At 40.9% G+C, this 17,945-nt stretch overlaps 1 protein-coding gene across 3 annotated transcripts in view; it reads left to right on the forward strand.

Annotated features, from left to right (window-relative positions):
• CRYBG3 (crystallin beta-gamma domain containing 3) overlaps nt 1–17,945 on the forward strand; it is a 90,692-nt gene that overhangs the window by 69,063 nt on the left and 3,684 nt on the right. For all 3 annotated transcript variants that reach the window (XM_052703021.1, XM_052703030.1, XM_052703039.1), the window contains 5 exons: nt 2,680–2,789; nt 3,322–3,448; nt 12,031–12,170; nt 15,416–15,539; nt 17,532–17,690. In XM_052703021.1, coding sequence (XP_052558981.1) covers nt 2,680–2,789; nt 3,322–3,448; nt 12,031–12,170; nt 15,416–15,539; nt 17,532–17,690 — 660 coding nt within the window. The remainder of the gene's footprint in view (nt 1–2,679; nt 2,790–3,321; nt 3,449–12,030; nt 12,171–15,415; nt 15,540–17,531; nt 17,691–17,945) is intronic.

Here is a 17,945-nt window from a genome sequence, read left to right on the forward strand (position 1 = left end):
CAGTCTTTAATTTTGCAGTGATATATGCAACAATTTTAAAAATCTTTGTGTATGACGTAGGATACTCTGAAAGTAATGCCTCCTATTTATTTTCTAGAACAGATACAAAGAGCACAATAACACTACTTGATAGATCAAATTCTCAGCTACAAAACACTACTTTTTCAGCATAGTCACTACCAGTAGCTGTGCACTTTCACCAGCAGTTCACAGGAGCCTGCATGCCACGCTTATAGAAATCTGCATGACTTTCTGGAACATGGCTTGTTGCCATTACTGAAACATAGCACCCACCACCTCTGTCTGCTCACATTCACTACTGCCATACCACCAACATTTGCCTCTGACATTGTGGGCCAACATAATAAAATAGGAGGCATTGCTTTCGGAACGGCCACATATACACACACACACACCTGAAATTACTGATCTATATGAGACTGTTTTGCCTGTTGTGTTGTCTAATAAAATTCTTCGTTTTGTTTTTAAAAAACACTATCCTGACTTCTCACAATCCTGGTTATTATAGGATTCCATCTTAAAAGTAAGGAAGAATGTAACTTGCGTCATTACAGTCCTTTTAGGAAGGGAAATATTTTCAGTAAGTCTTCGTAGGGAAATATTTAATCACTTAGAATGAGTAAAGAGTAGTATTCAATTAAATATGAACATTTTCCCATTCAAGGTAAAGAAATGTTTCCATATGTGCAACAGTCTTGTAGTTTGGAAAATACATGGTGCATATGAGTTGGCAAGTACTTAAGTATTGCCTTCTATAAGCCATACACCAGTTATTTTGAATGATTCTGTATCCATTCTCCCACCATTAATACATGTAGATCAGAGCAAAGTGTACTGTTTGCTGTCTAGAAGAGTGTCTTTTTCCACTTTTTTAGTTGCTCTTCAGAAAAAAAAAAAAAAAAAAAAAAGTTAATCTTTTCAGTAACTGCCCTGATCCTCTACTTCTGCCAGGATCACTAACAAAGTGCATGTGGTGCAAGAATGACTGAAATGGCTGCTTCTAAGTGATTCATTTTATTTATTAAAAGGAAACTTTGTTTTGTCCAGCAAGAACAAAGCCTTTTTCATTAGCAGTTGGCTTGCACAGATAATGTAGGTAGCAGAGAGAACTGCTGTGATAACTTGTGTGTATTTTCAGTATTCTGTCTGTTGACTTCATAGGAAGTGGAACCTGATAATGTCAGAACCCAATAAAGCATCATTAGCTGAAGTTTAAGAGTAATAACAAATACGCAGTTTTTTTCATTGACGAATTGATACTTCATCCTAGCTTTAGTGAGATGAAGACCATTATTCATTCTTAGACACATGCCATATAAAAGTGAGTTACAAACCTTTTTTTGAAAGTGTTGCATAGTGTATGGCCTATGAAAGAACAATGGTGTATATACTTCTATGAAGTTTTTTTTAAGTGCATAGAAAAGAGTACATAATTACAGCTTAAACAGATGCTCTGGAACATAGCATTGCAATTATATTTATAGAAAAATTAATTACGCCTTATCCTTCGTATTTTAATTGATGTGTTTTCTCAAAGGCCAGGTTAAGCTTTTCTTGTTCTTTCCAGCAGGAAATGCATTCATTTCTTTAAAAATGCAGTCTGAGTTTTTCCAGAAAATCATTTGCTAATGCTTATGTTTGGCCTGCTCTCTCTGTACTGGCAAGAGCAATTGATTTCTTTTCTTTGGCAGGAAGCTAGGCCAATTTGGGACATGATAGGGAAGTCCTGCTTGCAACAGCCATAGTATTTTTCTTCCATTACAAAATATGAGCTGTTCTTTTGATAAAGTAAAATTTTATATTCTTATCCAGCCTCTCTTTCAGGCTTTAAAGTGAAAATCATCTCCATTATACTATACCAGCCTAGGAGCACGGAATTCTAAGTGACTTGACAATGAGCATAGGCTATGTCGTACTACTGTTTGGTTTTTTTTTCTCACTTTTTTTTTCTCTCCTTTCTTTCTTTTTAACTGCAGTGCTTTCAACCTTGTTACTTTTCAGAGTGAACTGAGCACATCTTATTGCTGGAATATAGTTAAATGTGTCTTGAAGTTCTTCACCATGATGTGCAAAACCATCTCAGCTGAACTTTAAAAGAAGTTAATGTAGCCATGCTACATCTACCAAGCTGCACCAGCTTGGCCCCCAGAAATTCCCCTGCTGGTTTTTGAAGGAAAAACTTCCTGCAGTCACTCAGGGAACAGAATATTTCAAGGCATTTTTTTAACAGTAGCCTTGTATCTTTTAGTTAATGCCTTCTCCTCCAGTTTTGAAACCTGGATTACTGAGCTATACCAACAGTTAGCCACACTTCAGGAGTATTTCAGGTAGAAGATAACATCCTTCAGTCCTAGCCTTCTCTGTTCTCTGGGCCCTCTTCTGTTGCATTTGAACTTACACTTGTTACCACTACATTAACATGACTGTAATAGTGATATTAACATCAACTTCCTAGACACGGTCCAGACATGATAAAACACAATCTTTCTAGAAAAGAAAGCAGCTATAAAAGACTCCTTAACTGAGAATTCATTCTATTTATTGTATCTTTGTGAATTGAATGGATATGTCTTAGACCACAACTATCTCTGCTAACATTAATGGCAATGAGTTTGTTTCCCTTTTAGTCATTGGCTTTATTTTGTTTTGTTCTTGTAGCTCAAAGCTTTCAGTAATACACATTTCCAAGGAGCATGTATAGATTTCACAGCAGAAGTTTCTGATTTCACATCATTCATACCATGTTCTTTTAAGGTTCTTCGGGGTTGGTAAGTGTTGTTTTACATGCCGCCATTTTAAGTAATTATTTTTTTTTCCCTAATGCTACTAAATTTCAGATCATCAGCATAACACACTGATCATAGTCCATCACATCTTAGACTTTGTCTTGCAATGTAGCTCAGTAAGCGTTGCCCTGCTGTTGATTTGGGTAGCATACCTTTTGTTTTCCCTGTGGGAAGGGAAGCTCACAGTTACTGTGACTTCTTTTCTTTTTTTTAACTCCCGTTAGAATTTATTCCAGATTTTAAGAGTTATGTGCAGGAGAGGTATCTGCCTTCCATTAGTGTCTATTGATTCCAGGACTGAAATTTCTATATCACATGATTTGATTTTTATGTTTTGGGTGCTTTGTCACACAGCCATTCAAGACATTTTAGCCTTACAAAAACACAAGCTTAACAAAAGCAAACAGATTATTTTTTTATCCTTCGCTTCCTTAACAAATACTAACTCTTGAAAAACCTTACTATTAATAAGCAACTTGAGCTGCTAATCTTTTTTGCTACTCTATTCTTGCAGTTGGCTCCTGTATTACCAAGGGGAAATTGATGACAATCATTGTGTGCTGGAAGAAGGCCTTTACATTGATCTCCCTTCCTGTGGCTGCCCAACTGCTGCAATCAAATCCCTCAAGCCTATTGAATACGTAAGGACTTCATTGAAAAAAATAATGCTTTAGAACTCTTTTATTAGTCACATGTCTGAAGTGAATGCTCGCGTTAAACAAACTCCCACTGAGGGAAAAGAGTAAAGTTTGTTCTTTTGGATTATGGGATTTTGAGGCTTGGAAAAAGTCAGGCTGCATGTAGGCACACGCTCTTGTATGCTTGTATATTCTGGGCTGAAGGTTACTCTTTTTTGTAGGAGTTGCATTGTTTGATGTTTTTCTAACTGGCATTTATGATACAGCTCAGCAATTTGGTACACAGCAAGATGTTGCTTTTTGTTGTGCTGTCTAAGCATATGGGGTTTCTTATATTAGGCCTACTGCCAAGACTCAGTCTTAAAGTATACACAAAATTGAAATTACATGGTAGCACAGACTTGCCATTATGCTTTTTAATTTACCATTTTGCAGAAGTGCTAAAAAGGTTTTTGCATTCTAATGGCATCTCAAATTCTGAGTCAATAAATAAAGTGATATAATATGCTAAACATGGCAATATGGGCTGTGTATGACACGTCAGATAATTCAACTCAAAGCTCAGTTCTGGCCATCCTCTTCCCTAGTGACTCCTGATATATGGGACGAGTAATTATTACACATGGACATCTTTCTATGACTTTCATGTTGATTGTACTGCCCAAGCGCAGATCTTGAAGTCAGATGACTTATTATATCAGTAAGTGAGATTCAGGATCCTCTAGGGCCATGAAATTGGACAGGAATGTTTTGAATTATCCACTACAAGACAAATACAGTTTTTCTGGATCTTGCTGTAATTCGGAACACAGAATTCATGCCTCTGGACTCTCATAATGTCTGTGCTTCTGTCTGATATCTGTGTATGCTCCTATGAAAAAGCATAAAACATAAATTGTCCATAATGCTGTCAGTAAAGGAGAAGCATGTGCTTGCTCTGCCCACTCCTTTCTAGCACTGACCAGCTTCTCCAAAAGTCTTCCTCCTGCCCTGTTCAAAGAGGACAAATTCAACCCATGCAGCATGTGTCCTTTACTAACAGTGAAACTAGATCGTAAAGACTACTCAATTCAAACTTTTCTTCAAAGTTCTTTTCTTTCTGTTTGTGAACAGGTTTTAAAAGAACACCAAAAGCTACTCATGGGATGGGAAGGATCTACAGCTCAAGTCTGAGAGCTGGTCCTTTTGCTAGGTTACGCAGGACTAGCTGCATTGAATTCAGTGGAACTGTAGCTTTTCACAGAGAGCCTAGTTTTCAGATTGAACATCTTCCTTGCACGTTAGGCTTTTGTGTTCTGCTCTGCTAAGTCAGAACGAAGTTTTGACATGAAATGATAGATCTCATCCAAATTCCCCAATCTGGCATAGTAATAAGCTACTGGCAGCCCTTGAATACCAAGGGCCAAACTCTGAAAGAAGTGTGTTTAGTAAGCTCTGCATGGAAAGCTTATGCACATCTTCCTGTGCTTTGTATGTGGTTTGCACCTCTGGTTCAGTTCCTTTCTTGCAAATAGGAGACCTTGTGTTCCTCAAAGTGATGGCATTTAATACTGTAAAATGCTGTTGAACCACACCTGCTTTACAAAGAGAAATGCACTCACTGACCCCCCTAACACACTGTGTTAATCACGCAGGACAATGTGCAGAGGCATTGTTTAGCACAGACGTGATGTTAAGCACGCAGCAGTAGGTTTGGTCAGCGGTCAGAAACAGCCATAGTTCATTCTGTGCATTGTCTGCCATGCACTATTGTTGGTACAGAGCCCTTTTTATTACAAGGTATTTCTGTTAGCTCATTCAAGAGAGCAGTAAATGTTTTCCAAAGTGGAATTGTTGTATAGCGTTATTGAATTCTGCTGAGACATTTGGGAAATACATCCATTGTTCATGTTTAAATACCAGCCCATTTTCAGTCCTAGAGCATGAATCTATGATTCTATGAACTTGGTAGCTCATGCATATAGGGGAGAATGTGGAACCCTGACATCAAGCACTGAATGTACCTTGTCTGTGTGTGTGTGTGTGAAGCTAATTACAAAGTAGCTGTGAAACAGAGCAGTGAGCATAGGTCAGTAACACCTGCAGGGACACCAACTGAGGTTTGAAATTAGTTGTTTGTAGTACTCTTTCATCACATTGGTGCTCTTTTCTGGCCTGGTGGAAAAATACTGTGAGATATCAGTGGTATTTTTGGGACTGTGTGAGGTAACAGTAGAGCCTTGGTCTGTATGAACCAGGCAGTAACTTCTGCAATTCCTTGGCTGATTTTTATTTTTTTTAATAGGTTAGCCAATTCCTTGAAGAAAAGGAAAGGACCTGAGAAAATTTTGTTCTCAGAATAATGCAGTTTTGATGCAAGCAGAATATTTGCAATTATAGCAAACATTTCTAAATGAAAAAATGTATACACACATTCTTAGAAAATTAAAATTTTTTGTTTTTATTTTGAAAATTGCCAGCAATGTTGTGTGTTTAAAAGCTGAATTTCCTAACAAATCAAAAAAGTGTCATTTGAAATCATTGGGCTGACCCAATTAAAAAAAGGAAAGAAAAGAAACAACAAAAACAACCCTTTCATAGCAACACGAAATGGGTTTGAATAGGAAAACAGGCTCAGACTGGTGACAGTCTAATTTCTTACTGTTTTAGAATGGTTGACTTCTAGCTCCTGGGAGATGTCTTTATGGGTTCGTCACTGAAAAATGGAGTTCTTATCATTTAAACATGGCGTGCTGCCCCCAGCCCTTCCACACGTGCACTCCTTCTCCTCCACTTCTCATGAAATTCAGATTGTCATGATACCGCTTTGGTTATTTGCCCATTTATGCACTAGCATCATGTAGGAATTACGCATGCTTTTGAGAACAATTTCAACCATTTTTTTGGAAAAGCTATGGGTTACGAAGAAGTTATGCAGAAGGAAGAAAGCATTTCTGTAGCACAATAATAAGAAAATAATATCCTTTGTTTTCAACGTTCTGGGAAGAAAAAGAGTATTGCAGTACCTGTGTGTTAATCTAGATTTTAAGGTAAATAATGATATCTTACATAGCCACTTCTCTTCTGAATAGGGCTGCTTCTCAAAGTGCAAAGAGTCTTTTTAATTTTCTGCTAAGTGGAGAAAAAATTGCTGGAAAATGTATCTTTTAGTAATTAATTTCCTGAAGTGAACAGGCAGTTATGTTGAAAACCTAGTTAGATTGGTAGGATACATGTCTGTTTCATAGCAGTAGGAACACTGGAGCTCGTGCAGCTTGCTTCTCATTGTCTCCTTTTATCTAAAAGTCTGTAACCTTGTTAAAGAGATGCTCACTGATGAAATTTGCTGAAATTATTGTTGATGCCCACTGTGCAGGTAGATAAGAACATAACACAGGTTAAGAGTTGCTGCATTTGCAGCAGAGGCGTGGGTTTTCATGCTGGTGTCAGCATGGACTGGCCTGATGTGCTGCCATGAATTTGGGAAAAGGAAAGCAGGGACCACGTGCCCAAAGGCAAGAGAGCACATGAAGTCAGCTGGGGCCTTTATAGGGCTGTGGTTGCTTACTGGGACATTGTTTGTTTCTCAAAGAGTTTTGGTGATGGAGATCCTTATAAGATGTTCTTAGGAGGGGAAATGAGGCTCACCTTTAGTTGCAGACACATTATTTTGTTAGACTCCCCATGATACATAATGTGCCATTACCAGGATAACTGTATCCAAGATTGTTGCAGCAAGCAATTACTTTTCCTTCTAAAACATTAACTTCATCCTTAAAGTTAAACCAATCCCAGAGCTTGTCAAAATTCTAAATTCATTTGCTAAAAACAGAAATGTCTGGGTTGTAGGGCCATACGATGCTTTTTTTTTCTTCTTTTCTTCTGAGGTTCTTTATTCTTCCTCTGATTAATCATGATATTTCCAATATTTCCATATTGCTTATCTTCAAGATAAATACAGGTGTGAACTAATCTTCCCAGCATTCCCGTGAGGTAAATAACCAAATCAGATACAAAAAGTAATCAGTATTTCCTAGGGCCAGGCCATGAGTCATCTGGTGCAGCTGGGGCCGGACTGTGGGTGTTGCTGTCTTCCAGAGCAGTCTCGTTTCCCTTAGCCAGGCATCCTTCCCACACTGCAGGGATTAGCCAGCAGAGCACGACTTCAGCAAAAACAGTGGTAAATAATAAATGACTCGAGACTAAAAAACAGAGATTTTTTCCAAGGATTCTGTAATGCAGCTATTGAAGCTTCTCCAGTGAGACTCTGGCAAAGGCCGTTTGCATAGCTGCAGGTCAGCAGGGACCGTGATGAGTTTGCAGCCATGCTTTTTTTGCAACCCTGTGGATTTATTTGGCTTTATTGGGTTTTCTCATTTGAGTTTGCCAAATCTAAGTTTGCCAAAAAAGATGTATGAAAAAATATGTTATGTTGGTAAATCTTTCTCAGTGGGATGATTAGTAATAATTTTTGACAAAATTCATAGTGAAAATTATCTATCTTTATTATAAGGAAATGTGTGCAAATTCCCACATGCACTTGGGTTTCAGTTGTAGCACTTTTGGTTACTTTCTTTGTATCTCTACACTATTTTGTCTCCTTGAATCAGGCACCCAAGCCTTACAATGCAAAGAAAAGGCTTTTGAAAGGAAGCTCGCCCTGCATTGATCTTTAATGCTTCCAACCTGCTTCGCATATTTTCTGAACTGAAAATGTTCAAAATCCTGTTCAAAATGAACAAAATCCTGTTCTGAACTGTGAAAAATTTATGGTGCGCAGCTTCTTTCCATCGAGTGAAGGTGAAAGTCAAAGAGGAAAGGCTGAGCTGAGCCAACCTGAGATGCGCGAGAGACCTTTTTTGTGTCGATCTCCATGGCTTAACTTTTCAGCCTCACAATGTGGGGAGGGAGGAAGGCTTTCTCATTTTCCTTCCTTGCATTATGGGATATATTAACCATAGAGTGCCACACCTGCTAAGTAAAGAATATCATTGTATTTAACAGTTTGTAGGGGTGCTTGTACCTTGAAAACACTATGTAAATATAGCCTTCCTTCATCACTGGCCTCTTAAATGTATTAAATCTTTTCGAGTTTCTTCCTCATTGATATTGACATTAAAAACAGCAGAAACTAAACCTTCAAAACTTTATTGGTGTTGGTTTAAGCAAGGCAGTTAATTCCTTAATACACAAGATCAGTTTAAATGAATTCTTTAGTGCATTGTCATTCTTGCAGTTGGCAACCCTTCACCAGAGAGTAGCATTTCAGATATTTTCTCTGAAATAACTGTGAAAAGAAGCTAATGTAACCTAGCCTTGGGAATGACTTGCCAGTGGTGGGTTAATGTAGATGCCTTTATCTCATCTTTCAAAATTTGGGAGTGGGGTCCACTTAAAATAATGTCCTAAACTTAGATTGGCTGTTTGTCTTCTCTTGTATCTTGTTGTCTTTTTGTTGTCTCCAGCTGCCTTTCCTCTGGCCCTCAGAGAGCCCCATTCTTCTCTGGTCCATCAGGATTTGTCCTTAGTGGAGTAAGCTGGTCCTCGCAGTCTCACACTCTCACCTATCACTGATGGCTCTTCAGCCTGAAAATGAGTTAAAAAGCACCTCAGCATCCTTCAAAGAAGGGCAACAAACAAAACGTCTCTGTGAAAAGTGTAGTAGCATAGCCTCAAAACCTTGGGTTTTTTTGTTGTTTTTTTTTTTACTGTTGGTGGTTTCTATGGAGCTAAGAAAACAAAATGAGAGAGAAAAGCCAGGCCAAGTCACTGCTGCCAGCTGATGGTGTAAAAAAGCATATATAAAGTGAGTAACCAGAGCATTGCTCTATATATGGTTATGGAAACATGACAGCTTCAGTGCTTGAGACAGCAGCGTGTTTTCTGTTTCTGGACTTCACGTCTGCGCCAAGGTCAGTGAAATCCTTCTAGCTCTCATTGGACAGAGTGGCATCACACTTGTGATCAGTTCCCAGTGTGTCTCAGGTGCAACATCTGCTGCATATTGACAGACTGGGACTCTGAAAAACTTGCTGGTTTTCACATGGCCATTAAAGTTCAAGTTATCTCAGCCATGTACAGTCATTTTAATGGACTCAACCCATTTGCTGTTTGGACAATTTATAAATGGATAATGCTCGATCACTTGACTTTTCTGACCAGCACAGCATCCCTGTCCTTAATATATTGGATATTGCAAAACCGAAGTACCTATAGGCTTTGGTAGCAGTGTCTAACAACAAGGATGCCATCTGATGCTTCCTATGCCTTCTGATGCATTTGTGAAAACTCTCCCTTTTGAACCAATTCTGCATGTGGCTTTTCCACTTAGGTGAAAGCCAGTGCCAAGGGAGTTGGCTTTCTGCAAGCTGGAGTGTGATAGCAATGTCTTGCTCAGCAAAGCAACCTGAGAAGTAGCTACCTGCACTCAATCTCTTGTTCTAGATTGCAAAGTAAGCTATAAACACACCTCATCCACCAGAAGGCAGATGGGAAGAACAGACATTCCAAAATGAAGACAGTGATGAGTTTTAATCTCTTCCCGCTTTGCACGTAGCATTCGTTTTGTAGGAGTGTAACTTTTTTATTAAAAAAAAATCTTGCCAGGTGAATGATCCTTCTTTAAAATTATCCATCCAGTGCCCTGTCCATGAAGAGTAGCATGACTCACATTGTCTCTGCAGTAGTCAGTGGAGGAAAGCAATTTCTCTGAGGCAGGATCAGGGAGGTGGTGGAGTCTCCTTCTCTGGAGATGTTCAAGAGCTGCCTGGATGCCTACCTGTGCGACCTGCTGTAAGTCGATGATCTTGATGATCTCTGGAGGTCCCTTCCAACCCCTACAATTCTGTGATTTGGACAATCAAACAACCACCTACATACCAAGTGCACTGAGTCAGAGCCAGTAAGTTTGTAAGAGCTGAAGCACAGCTAAGCTCTTAAGATACTTCACTCAGATGCACGTGCCTCTTCAAACATGAAAGTTATGTTCTCTTAATTATAAAGTATAATTCAATATTTTTTCATTCATTTCACCTGAGGCAATACCTTCGTTACAGAAGAAATTCTGCCTGCTGCAGTGAGCTGGCTATCACAGTGTGACGTCTCCGAAGAAAAAGTCTGCTGGTTGTAGCAGTCAGACCTACTCTGTCTTCCTTTATCAAATAAATCAGGATAAAAATTGCAAAAAAATGCTTATGATTTCAAGTTTAAAAAGCTGAAAAAACATTAAGTATTCCTTGTATGGAGATACATGGCTAAACATGAACCAGCAGTGCCTCTGCCCATGTATCCAAGAACTCCAATGGCATCCTGACTCGTGTAAGTTGCCAACAGGAGCAGGGAAGTGATTGTCAGCTCTGGTGAGGCCGCACCTGAAGTACTGTGTTCAGTTTTGGGCCCCTCACTACAGAAAAAGACATGGAGTGTGTCCAGGGAAGGGCAGTGAAGCTGTGAGGGATCTGGAGCACAAGTCTTATGGGGACCGGCTGAGGGAGCTGGGATTGCTCAGTCTGGAGAAGAGGAGGCTCGGGGGAGACCTTATAGCTCCCTAGAACTGCCTGCAAGGAGGTTGTGGTGAGGTGGGAGTTGGCCTCTTCTCTCAGGTAACAGTAGTAGGACAAGAAAGAATGGCCTCAAGTTGGGCTGGGGAGGTTCAGGTTGGATGTTAGGAAAAATTTCTTTTCTGAAAGCGTGGTGAGGCAGAGGCACAGGCTGCCCAGGGAGGTGGTGGAGTCACCGTCTGTGGAGGTGTTCAGGAAATGTTTGGACATGGTTTAGTGGGGAAGTATTGGTGATAGATGGATGGTTGGACTAGATGATCTTGGGGATCTTTTCCAAACCTGGTGTTCTGTGATTCTAAGACACAGACTTGTTATGTTTAAATGAGTTTCCCCTTGTTTTTCTCCTGATCTTGCAGCTGTAGCACAGTTATGCAAGGTGATCTTATTTACTTCATAAGAAAGTCTCTCTGCTGTAGAGAAAGGCATAAGTGAAGAGTGCTGCAATTCTGTATGAGATTGATGTCTCTACTAATAATGTTAATTTTTTCAAGGTTGTCAGAAGAAAAATAGGAATGTCTGTAAAACATGGAAAACTTTTTAGGTCTGTTGCTTTTCACATTTTTCAGTTTTCAGATCCCTAAGATTATTCCAGTGAACAAACCATCAAATAGCTAATGGCAGTCAGCACACAACAGTCTTGTGATTTGCCTCACTGCTTTCATAGCAATCTGCAGATCACCCTGAGAACTGCTGTAACCTGTTCCAGCTGTAAATAAACAGGATTTTTGAAAAGCAACCAAGGGCCTGATGATACTGACCAGATCATAAGGAGATTTTTCAAATGCAAACAAAGGCCTCTCTGCATCTCTCAGTGGCTCATTTTCTGCCTTATGTCAGTGGAGAATATAATTCCACGACAGTGCCAGTATGTTTCAGGCACATGTGTTTTGTTGGGAGATGCACTTTTTCTTTCTTTGCTTCTATATTCGCTGAGGGAGCCCGATCTAACCCCCAGGCAAGTGGAAATGAAACTGAAGTGGTAAAACATGTGCATCATGAAGTTGGACTGCTCTGAGTAATACACTGCTTTTTCCCCCCCCTCACCAGGTTTTCGCTGAGCCCTCCCTCAGTCTGTTTGCACTGGAGTGCTGCAAGGGCAGAGAGCTGCACTTCAGTGAGCCTGTCAACTCCGTTCTGAATGAAGACCTTCATTTTTACACTCAGTCTGTATGGGTGAGAAGTGGACTGTAAGTATGGGAGAAATATCCTTGTTATTTGGGGGAGCTAATACTAAGCGTGTTTCCTAACAACTGCTGCCTTTTTTCATAGGATGCGTTTTAGATTCTAACTTTTGAGACGTTTCAAAATCCTAAAATGTTGAATGCTAGGTCCACCTTTTGTACCAAGTTTCAAAATGCACGAGACCTCTGGGCAGAGGATGCATTTTGTCCCTGAAAGAACCACCCCTTTATCCCCATGCATTAACAAATAGTAGAGCCTGTTGTTCAAACCAGGAGCCAAAAGTAAATCAGTAAATTCCTGACTCACAGGTAGAGCAAACTTGAACTGCCTTTGTTAACGGGCTGTAAAATACCAGCTGCAAAGTGCAGTGATTTATTGTGAGCCACTGCAGTGGCTCAGTGGAGCTTGGCATGCTGCTCAGCTGCCACAGAGGCAGTGACTTGTGAGAGCAGCTCCGGGCGGATGGGACAGCTGGAGCAGTAATTTGCTTCTGCTGTTTGTTTAACCCCCCTGCGACTGGGAATAAACACCCAGGCTCTTCCGTGAAACCCATTGTAAGTCTGCAGAAATTATCTTCCAACCTCTTTCCCATCTCTCCCTTTCACCTTCTGGAGAAGCTCCCAGCCGCTCTGTCCAGCCGAGTTTCAGGGCTGCATTTCAACAACAGGAATAGAGAACTTGGTGGGTCTTGTAACTGAGGCTGACTGGAAAGCACTGTCCTTCAAATATGACACACATTTCCTCTGTGCATTTTTAACCCTTTTCCCACCTCTCTCATGGCATTCGCATACGCAAGGCTGTAGTTTTCTTCAGAGGTCTTACTGGATACAAAAAAAAAACCAAAACAGTGCCACATTTAACTACTTGGCAGGAAACTTAGGCAGGAAACTAACGTGGACTGTTTACTGCTTATGTACACCTCTGTTGCGATTTTTATGATGAATTTCTCAAATGGATCAAATTTGGTGCCACCTAAAGTAAAAACTCTTCTACAGATATCTGTGATAAGACTGCTTGAGCACTTGTCTGATACTTAGAGATTGGTACAGAGCTTGAGCCTAATCCAGCTCATGCTCCCAGAGCGATCATCTGCTGTTGTTGCTTTTGAATTGTACTGTCACTAAGGTTGCAAAAGGCCTTTTACAGCACTCAGTCCAACCCCCATCCTATCCCCACCTCCCTCAGTGCCTCACCCAGACATTTTGTGAATACCTCCAGGGATGGTGACTCCATCAGCTCCCTGGGCAGCCTGTGCCACTGCCTCACCACTCAGAAGAAATGTTTCCTAATATCCAGCCCAAACCTCCCTGGCACAACCTGAGGCCATTTGCTCTTGTCCTGTCACTATTAGGTAGGAGAAGAAGTCAACTCCCATGACGCCATGAGGTGACTTGAGGCTCTCCATGATGGCAAGCAGCTACAGTGCAAGACTGAGAACAACACATACACATTCCTGGGTGCTGGTTTAGAGGAGGAAAGGCTGTCACTGGGAGTAACACCTGACTTATTTCAGTTGAGAAATACTTGTGTAGAGGTGTTACAATCTATAGGGTACCTTATGTGGGAATCTTTGTATAAGCTGTCCCTTCCTTCTCAACAGATGTGCAGAAATGGAAATTAATGGCGTTGTTCATGGAGTTGGTTGTTAAGGAAGGCTGAGGGCTTTGGGACATGGTTAAAAAGTTCATGAAAGTATGTGCAATGTTCCAGTCCTTTCCCCATCTTCCAATTAATTTCTGAGCTTTGCAGCCTGCAGAGAGTTGGGGCAGAATAATCACTTGCCTGTCTGGACTTCCTCTGAGCTCCCTGTGATGCTCTCCAGGAAGTAGAACTCCACATCCTATCCTCATCCTTCATTACAGCTGAGAGACTAAGGGTGTGATGGGATTGCAGGAAGTCTGTGAGATGTAGAGTACTGCCTGTAAGTTCGTGAAGATGGATTTAGAGGGGTTTGGGGCTCCTTGTCCCAAAGCCTGCTGTGAGCCTTAGACAAATGATAGAGTAAGATTTATGTATATGTGATGGCTTCTTGCTGTCGTGCCACCTCAGTGAGAGAAAGCACAAGTCTGGGGTGTGCTTTGGTGAAGGGCTCCAGGGTCTGGGAAAGGTGGCATGGTGTGGCGGCTGCTATCTGCATGAAACCCCTGATGAATTTTGTCTGTGTCACCAGATATGTGCCAGCATAAGCATATGCTTTGGCAACATAAGCCAATTTCATATGAGACTGCTCAGTATTCCAGGAAAACCATTAAAAGCAGATTTTCAGTGGCTTCACAGAAAGCATCACAAGACAAAAGACAGAAATGGGTTGTAAGTATAAAGAACCTGCAGTGATTGTCAGTGCTGATCCAATACACATTATTTGAAAAAGCAGTGATATAACCTCACTAAGGGGCACGACACTGTTGGACCATTTCAGCTGCATTGGAGTTCCTTCCAAGCAAGGCTGACTGTCTGCTCCCCCAGACATTCAGAATGGGAAAAGTGCACGACACGTGCTGTAAGCACTGCTTGTGGATATTTTCTTGCTGACTTGAAGCAAAGTGTGCAGCCATCCCTCTTGTTCTTGGCAGCTGACTTTGTAAAACAGGTAACTGGGGAAACCAGTATTTGCTTTGTGTTTGGATGAGTTAATGAGTCAAACATTTAGGTTCACTGTCTGTACAACAATGTCCTATTGATTGAAACAAAGCTGATCTGTGATCCTGAGGCTGCCTTTGTAAGCAGCAACACAGCAGCTACTGAGCAGATGTCTAGATAACAAGGGATCTGTATGTACTGGTCCTTGAACTCTGTGTTAAAGGTTTCAGCCATGTTCACATTCAGATATATTCACTGCAGTAAAGTCTGTTACAGCAATTTATGGTGCTTGAAGTAAATATTTGTTATGTATTTTTGTATTCTATATTTGGAATAGCTCTAACTGTTAAAAAAGAAAACACAGCCCGTGGCTTCCTAATTTCCTAATGCACACTCACTGCAGCCAGCATTATTCCCATCTGGGTTCATGCAGAGATTCTCAAATTTGTGGGAGAAGCTTGGGGGGAACTTCTAAGTTTGAGCTAGGAGAAAGCATCTTAATTTAGACAAAACAAACCGCAAGAATGAGTGCTGTCCTGGAGCAGAGTAATACAGCTTTGATGGTGTCCCTGCACTGGGGAGGACTGGGGCCTTTGAAGAGCACAGTCCTGAACATAAACCCGCAATTTAGTTAACATGCAGCCTTCTGTGTTCTGCTTTCTGTATCCAGGTGGATTGCATACGAAGGATGTAATTTTTTAGGAAAGCAGATTCTCTTGGAGCCCGGTGAGATTTCCAACTGGAATGAGTACAGTGGCTGGAAAGTAGTTGGCTCCCTTCGTCCGGTGAAGCAGGTACTGTAAGAGTCTGTGAGGACAATTTGTTTTAGACTGAGTTTAGTGTAAACTAACCAAATATAATGCTGCACATAGCGCTTCTTCAATCAGGCCAGATGATGACAGCCAGAAGGACATACGGAGAGGTTACTGAAGCAGAAAATTCTTCCACTGGCAGTTACTGAGATCTATATTAGGCTCCTAAAGGGAAATAATTCCTTGCTTCTCGGAGCCAAGCATTAGCATGTTCTCTAGATGCTCTATTTTTACATTTGCCATATAGAAATGAGAAAACCAATTCTGTATTGACTTGTTTTGCAATTAACACAAATGGAAGTGAGGACAAGTTGTTCCGTGCTATAGCCTGGACTTCCAAAAGAAGCAAAGTTTATGCTGTGCCACCAGATTTTCTCTGCCTACCTCACCCCAAGTAATGTCAGTGTCACGTTCTGCCCCTCTGCCTTTCTAAGTTGCATCAGGTAGTAACACAGGTGAGCTCCACTGTGTGTGAGCCCAGCCACACGCATCTGTGGGAGGGCAACGTCCTGGGAGAAGGGAGGAGGGCAGGGAGACGAGGAGGGAATGTGAGCAGTAACTTCACTGCAAGAGTTTTCATTAGTTCTGCTGCTCAGAGAATAGCTTGTCTACACTCAGTGACAAATGCTGCTTTATTTTTAAATAACAGATTCAACTGAGGATATGTTGCAGTGAACAGCATGATCATGTTTAGCAATAGTTTGGCATTATATGCTTCCCCACTGGAAAAGGGAATTTATTTTTTTTTAATGATTTATTAGTCTAGGAAGCTTACAATTCCCGTGAGTTCTGTGAAAGAGGTAGCCAGCAAAAGATCCCACTTTGGCACTGTTTTTACAAATAATAATGCAAATAATATGTGCCAATCTTAAAAACAGAATTCTCTCTTCAGCCACAAATACAAAGAGCTTTTGTGTTTGGTAGCGTCCCTTTGTATATTGCAACAGTGAGTAACATTCTAAGTAGCACCTTGTGTATTTTGCTGGGGATTTGGGCATGTGGAGCTTGCTTTTGTTTTAAATCCTGCAGACTGAAAGCTTCCTCGAGTTTGTGCAGTCGGCCCATTGTGCCCAACGCTTCTGTGGCATATGGGTATTTTTTTAAGACTGGGATAATTCTACAAACCTGCACCACTTTACATTTCCTCCTCCCTTCTGTGTCAAGTCTGCTGGTGCTATAGGTAGTGCAAGAGAAATCTGAATGCTTGAAACTCACATGATTCAAGATAAGACACAATAGTTGTACCTTTTTAAGTTCTCTTCCTTGTAAAGAACAACTATACAGTATATTTATTGATACAAATTTGTTCATGGATGCTTGGTAGGAGAGAGGCTTTATTGTCTCTTAACATAGGGTTTGCTTTATTATGGAAAAAAGGAGGTTCAAAACTGGTACCTGGAGGGAGCTGCCCTTCAGTTGTTCACTTTCCTTTATTTGCTCCAAAATCAGTGAATAATGGAGGAAAAACTGAAACCCTGTAGTAGCCATACCGAGCAGCCTTATTTTTTGAGTAAGCTGTGTAAGCAGTGATGCCAGCTGAGTACCATTTTCTATGCATGTTCAAGAGCAAAGGTCAAACTTCTGTGCTACATATTCCAGTTAGTAGTGTTGAACTTGCTGAATATGCAACTCAGCAAGTTCTGTATTCAGAAAATGAAAAGCTTGTGGATTATAGCCCATTTACTGGCCTTGGAGTGAAAGAAATGTGAACTAAAGCCATTTGCATATCACAGGGATTAGTTCTATAAATACATTAAAGTATACCCTCTCTGCCACTGCTGCTTACAGCTGTCTGTGTGAGAAACATTTAGTTCTGTCTTACGTGCACGTTCACTTCAACTAAAAATAATAGTATTTATGGTGATCATTTAGAACTGGGAATGCAGCAGTTTAGAAAACTGATGTAAGATGGAGACATTCTCCCATCAACTTTTGCAGTCTGTGTGATATGACTCCCCCTTGCCATCATTTCAGCCAGCAGTGTACCTCCGAATCAGGAACCGAGCCCAAGGCAAATACCTGACAGTAGCTGGGAGTCTGGCAGATGTAAGAGCAACATCAGTGTGCGTGTCTCCGTACAGCGGCAAGGATACCCAGATCTGGCACTACTGTCGTGGGCTCTTCAAATCCAAGGTGTGTTTCCAGGTGCTGGAGTGTGTTACTTTCACTGGACTTCCTCAAGAACACAACTCACTGTGTAGATTTCCTCATTAATACCAGGATCGCTTTTGGCCTTTCCTGTGCGTCTTGAGCCAAAGCTCCCATAGGCCACATGTTCCTACTGTGTATGGACAGATTTGCTCTGTCTGCTTTGGCAAGCTGGATGGACAGCTTTTCACATCCGTGAGATAAGGTTAGATTTCTTCCTGAAAGAAGGAACCTGGTTTT

Source organism: Tympanuchus pallidicinctus, unplaced genomic scaffold (assembly GCF_026119805.1).
Source record: "Tympanuchus pallidicinctus isolate F22 unplaced genomic scaffold, pur_lepc_1.0 scaffold10, whole genome shotgun sequence".
NCBI lineage: Eukaryota > Metazoa > Chordata > Aves > Galliformes > Phasianidae > Tympanuchus > Tympanuchus pallidicinctus.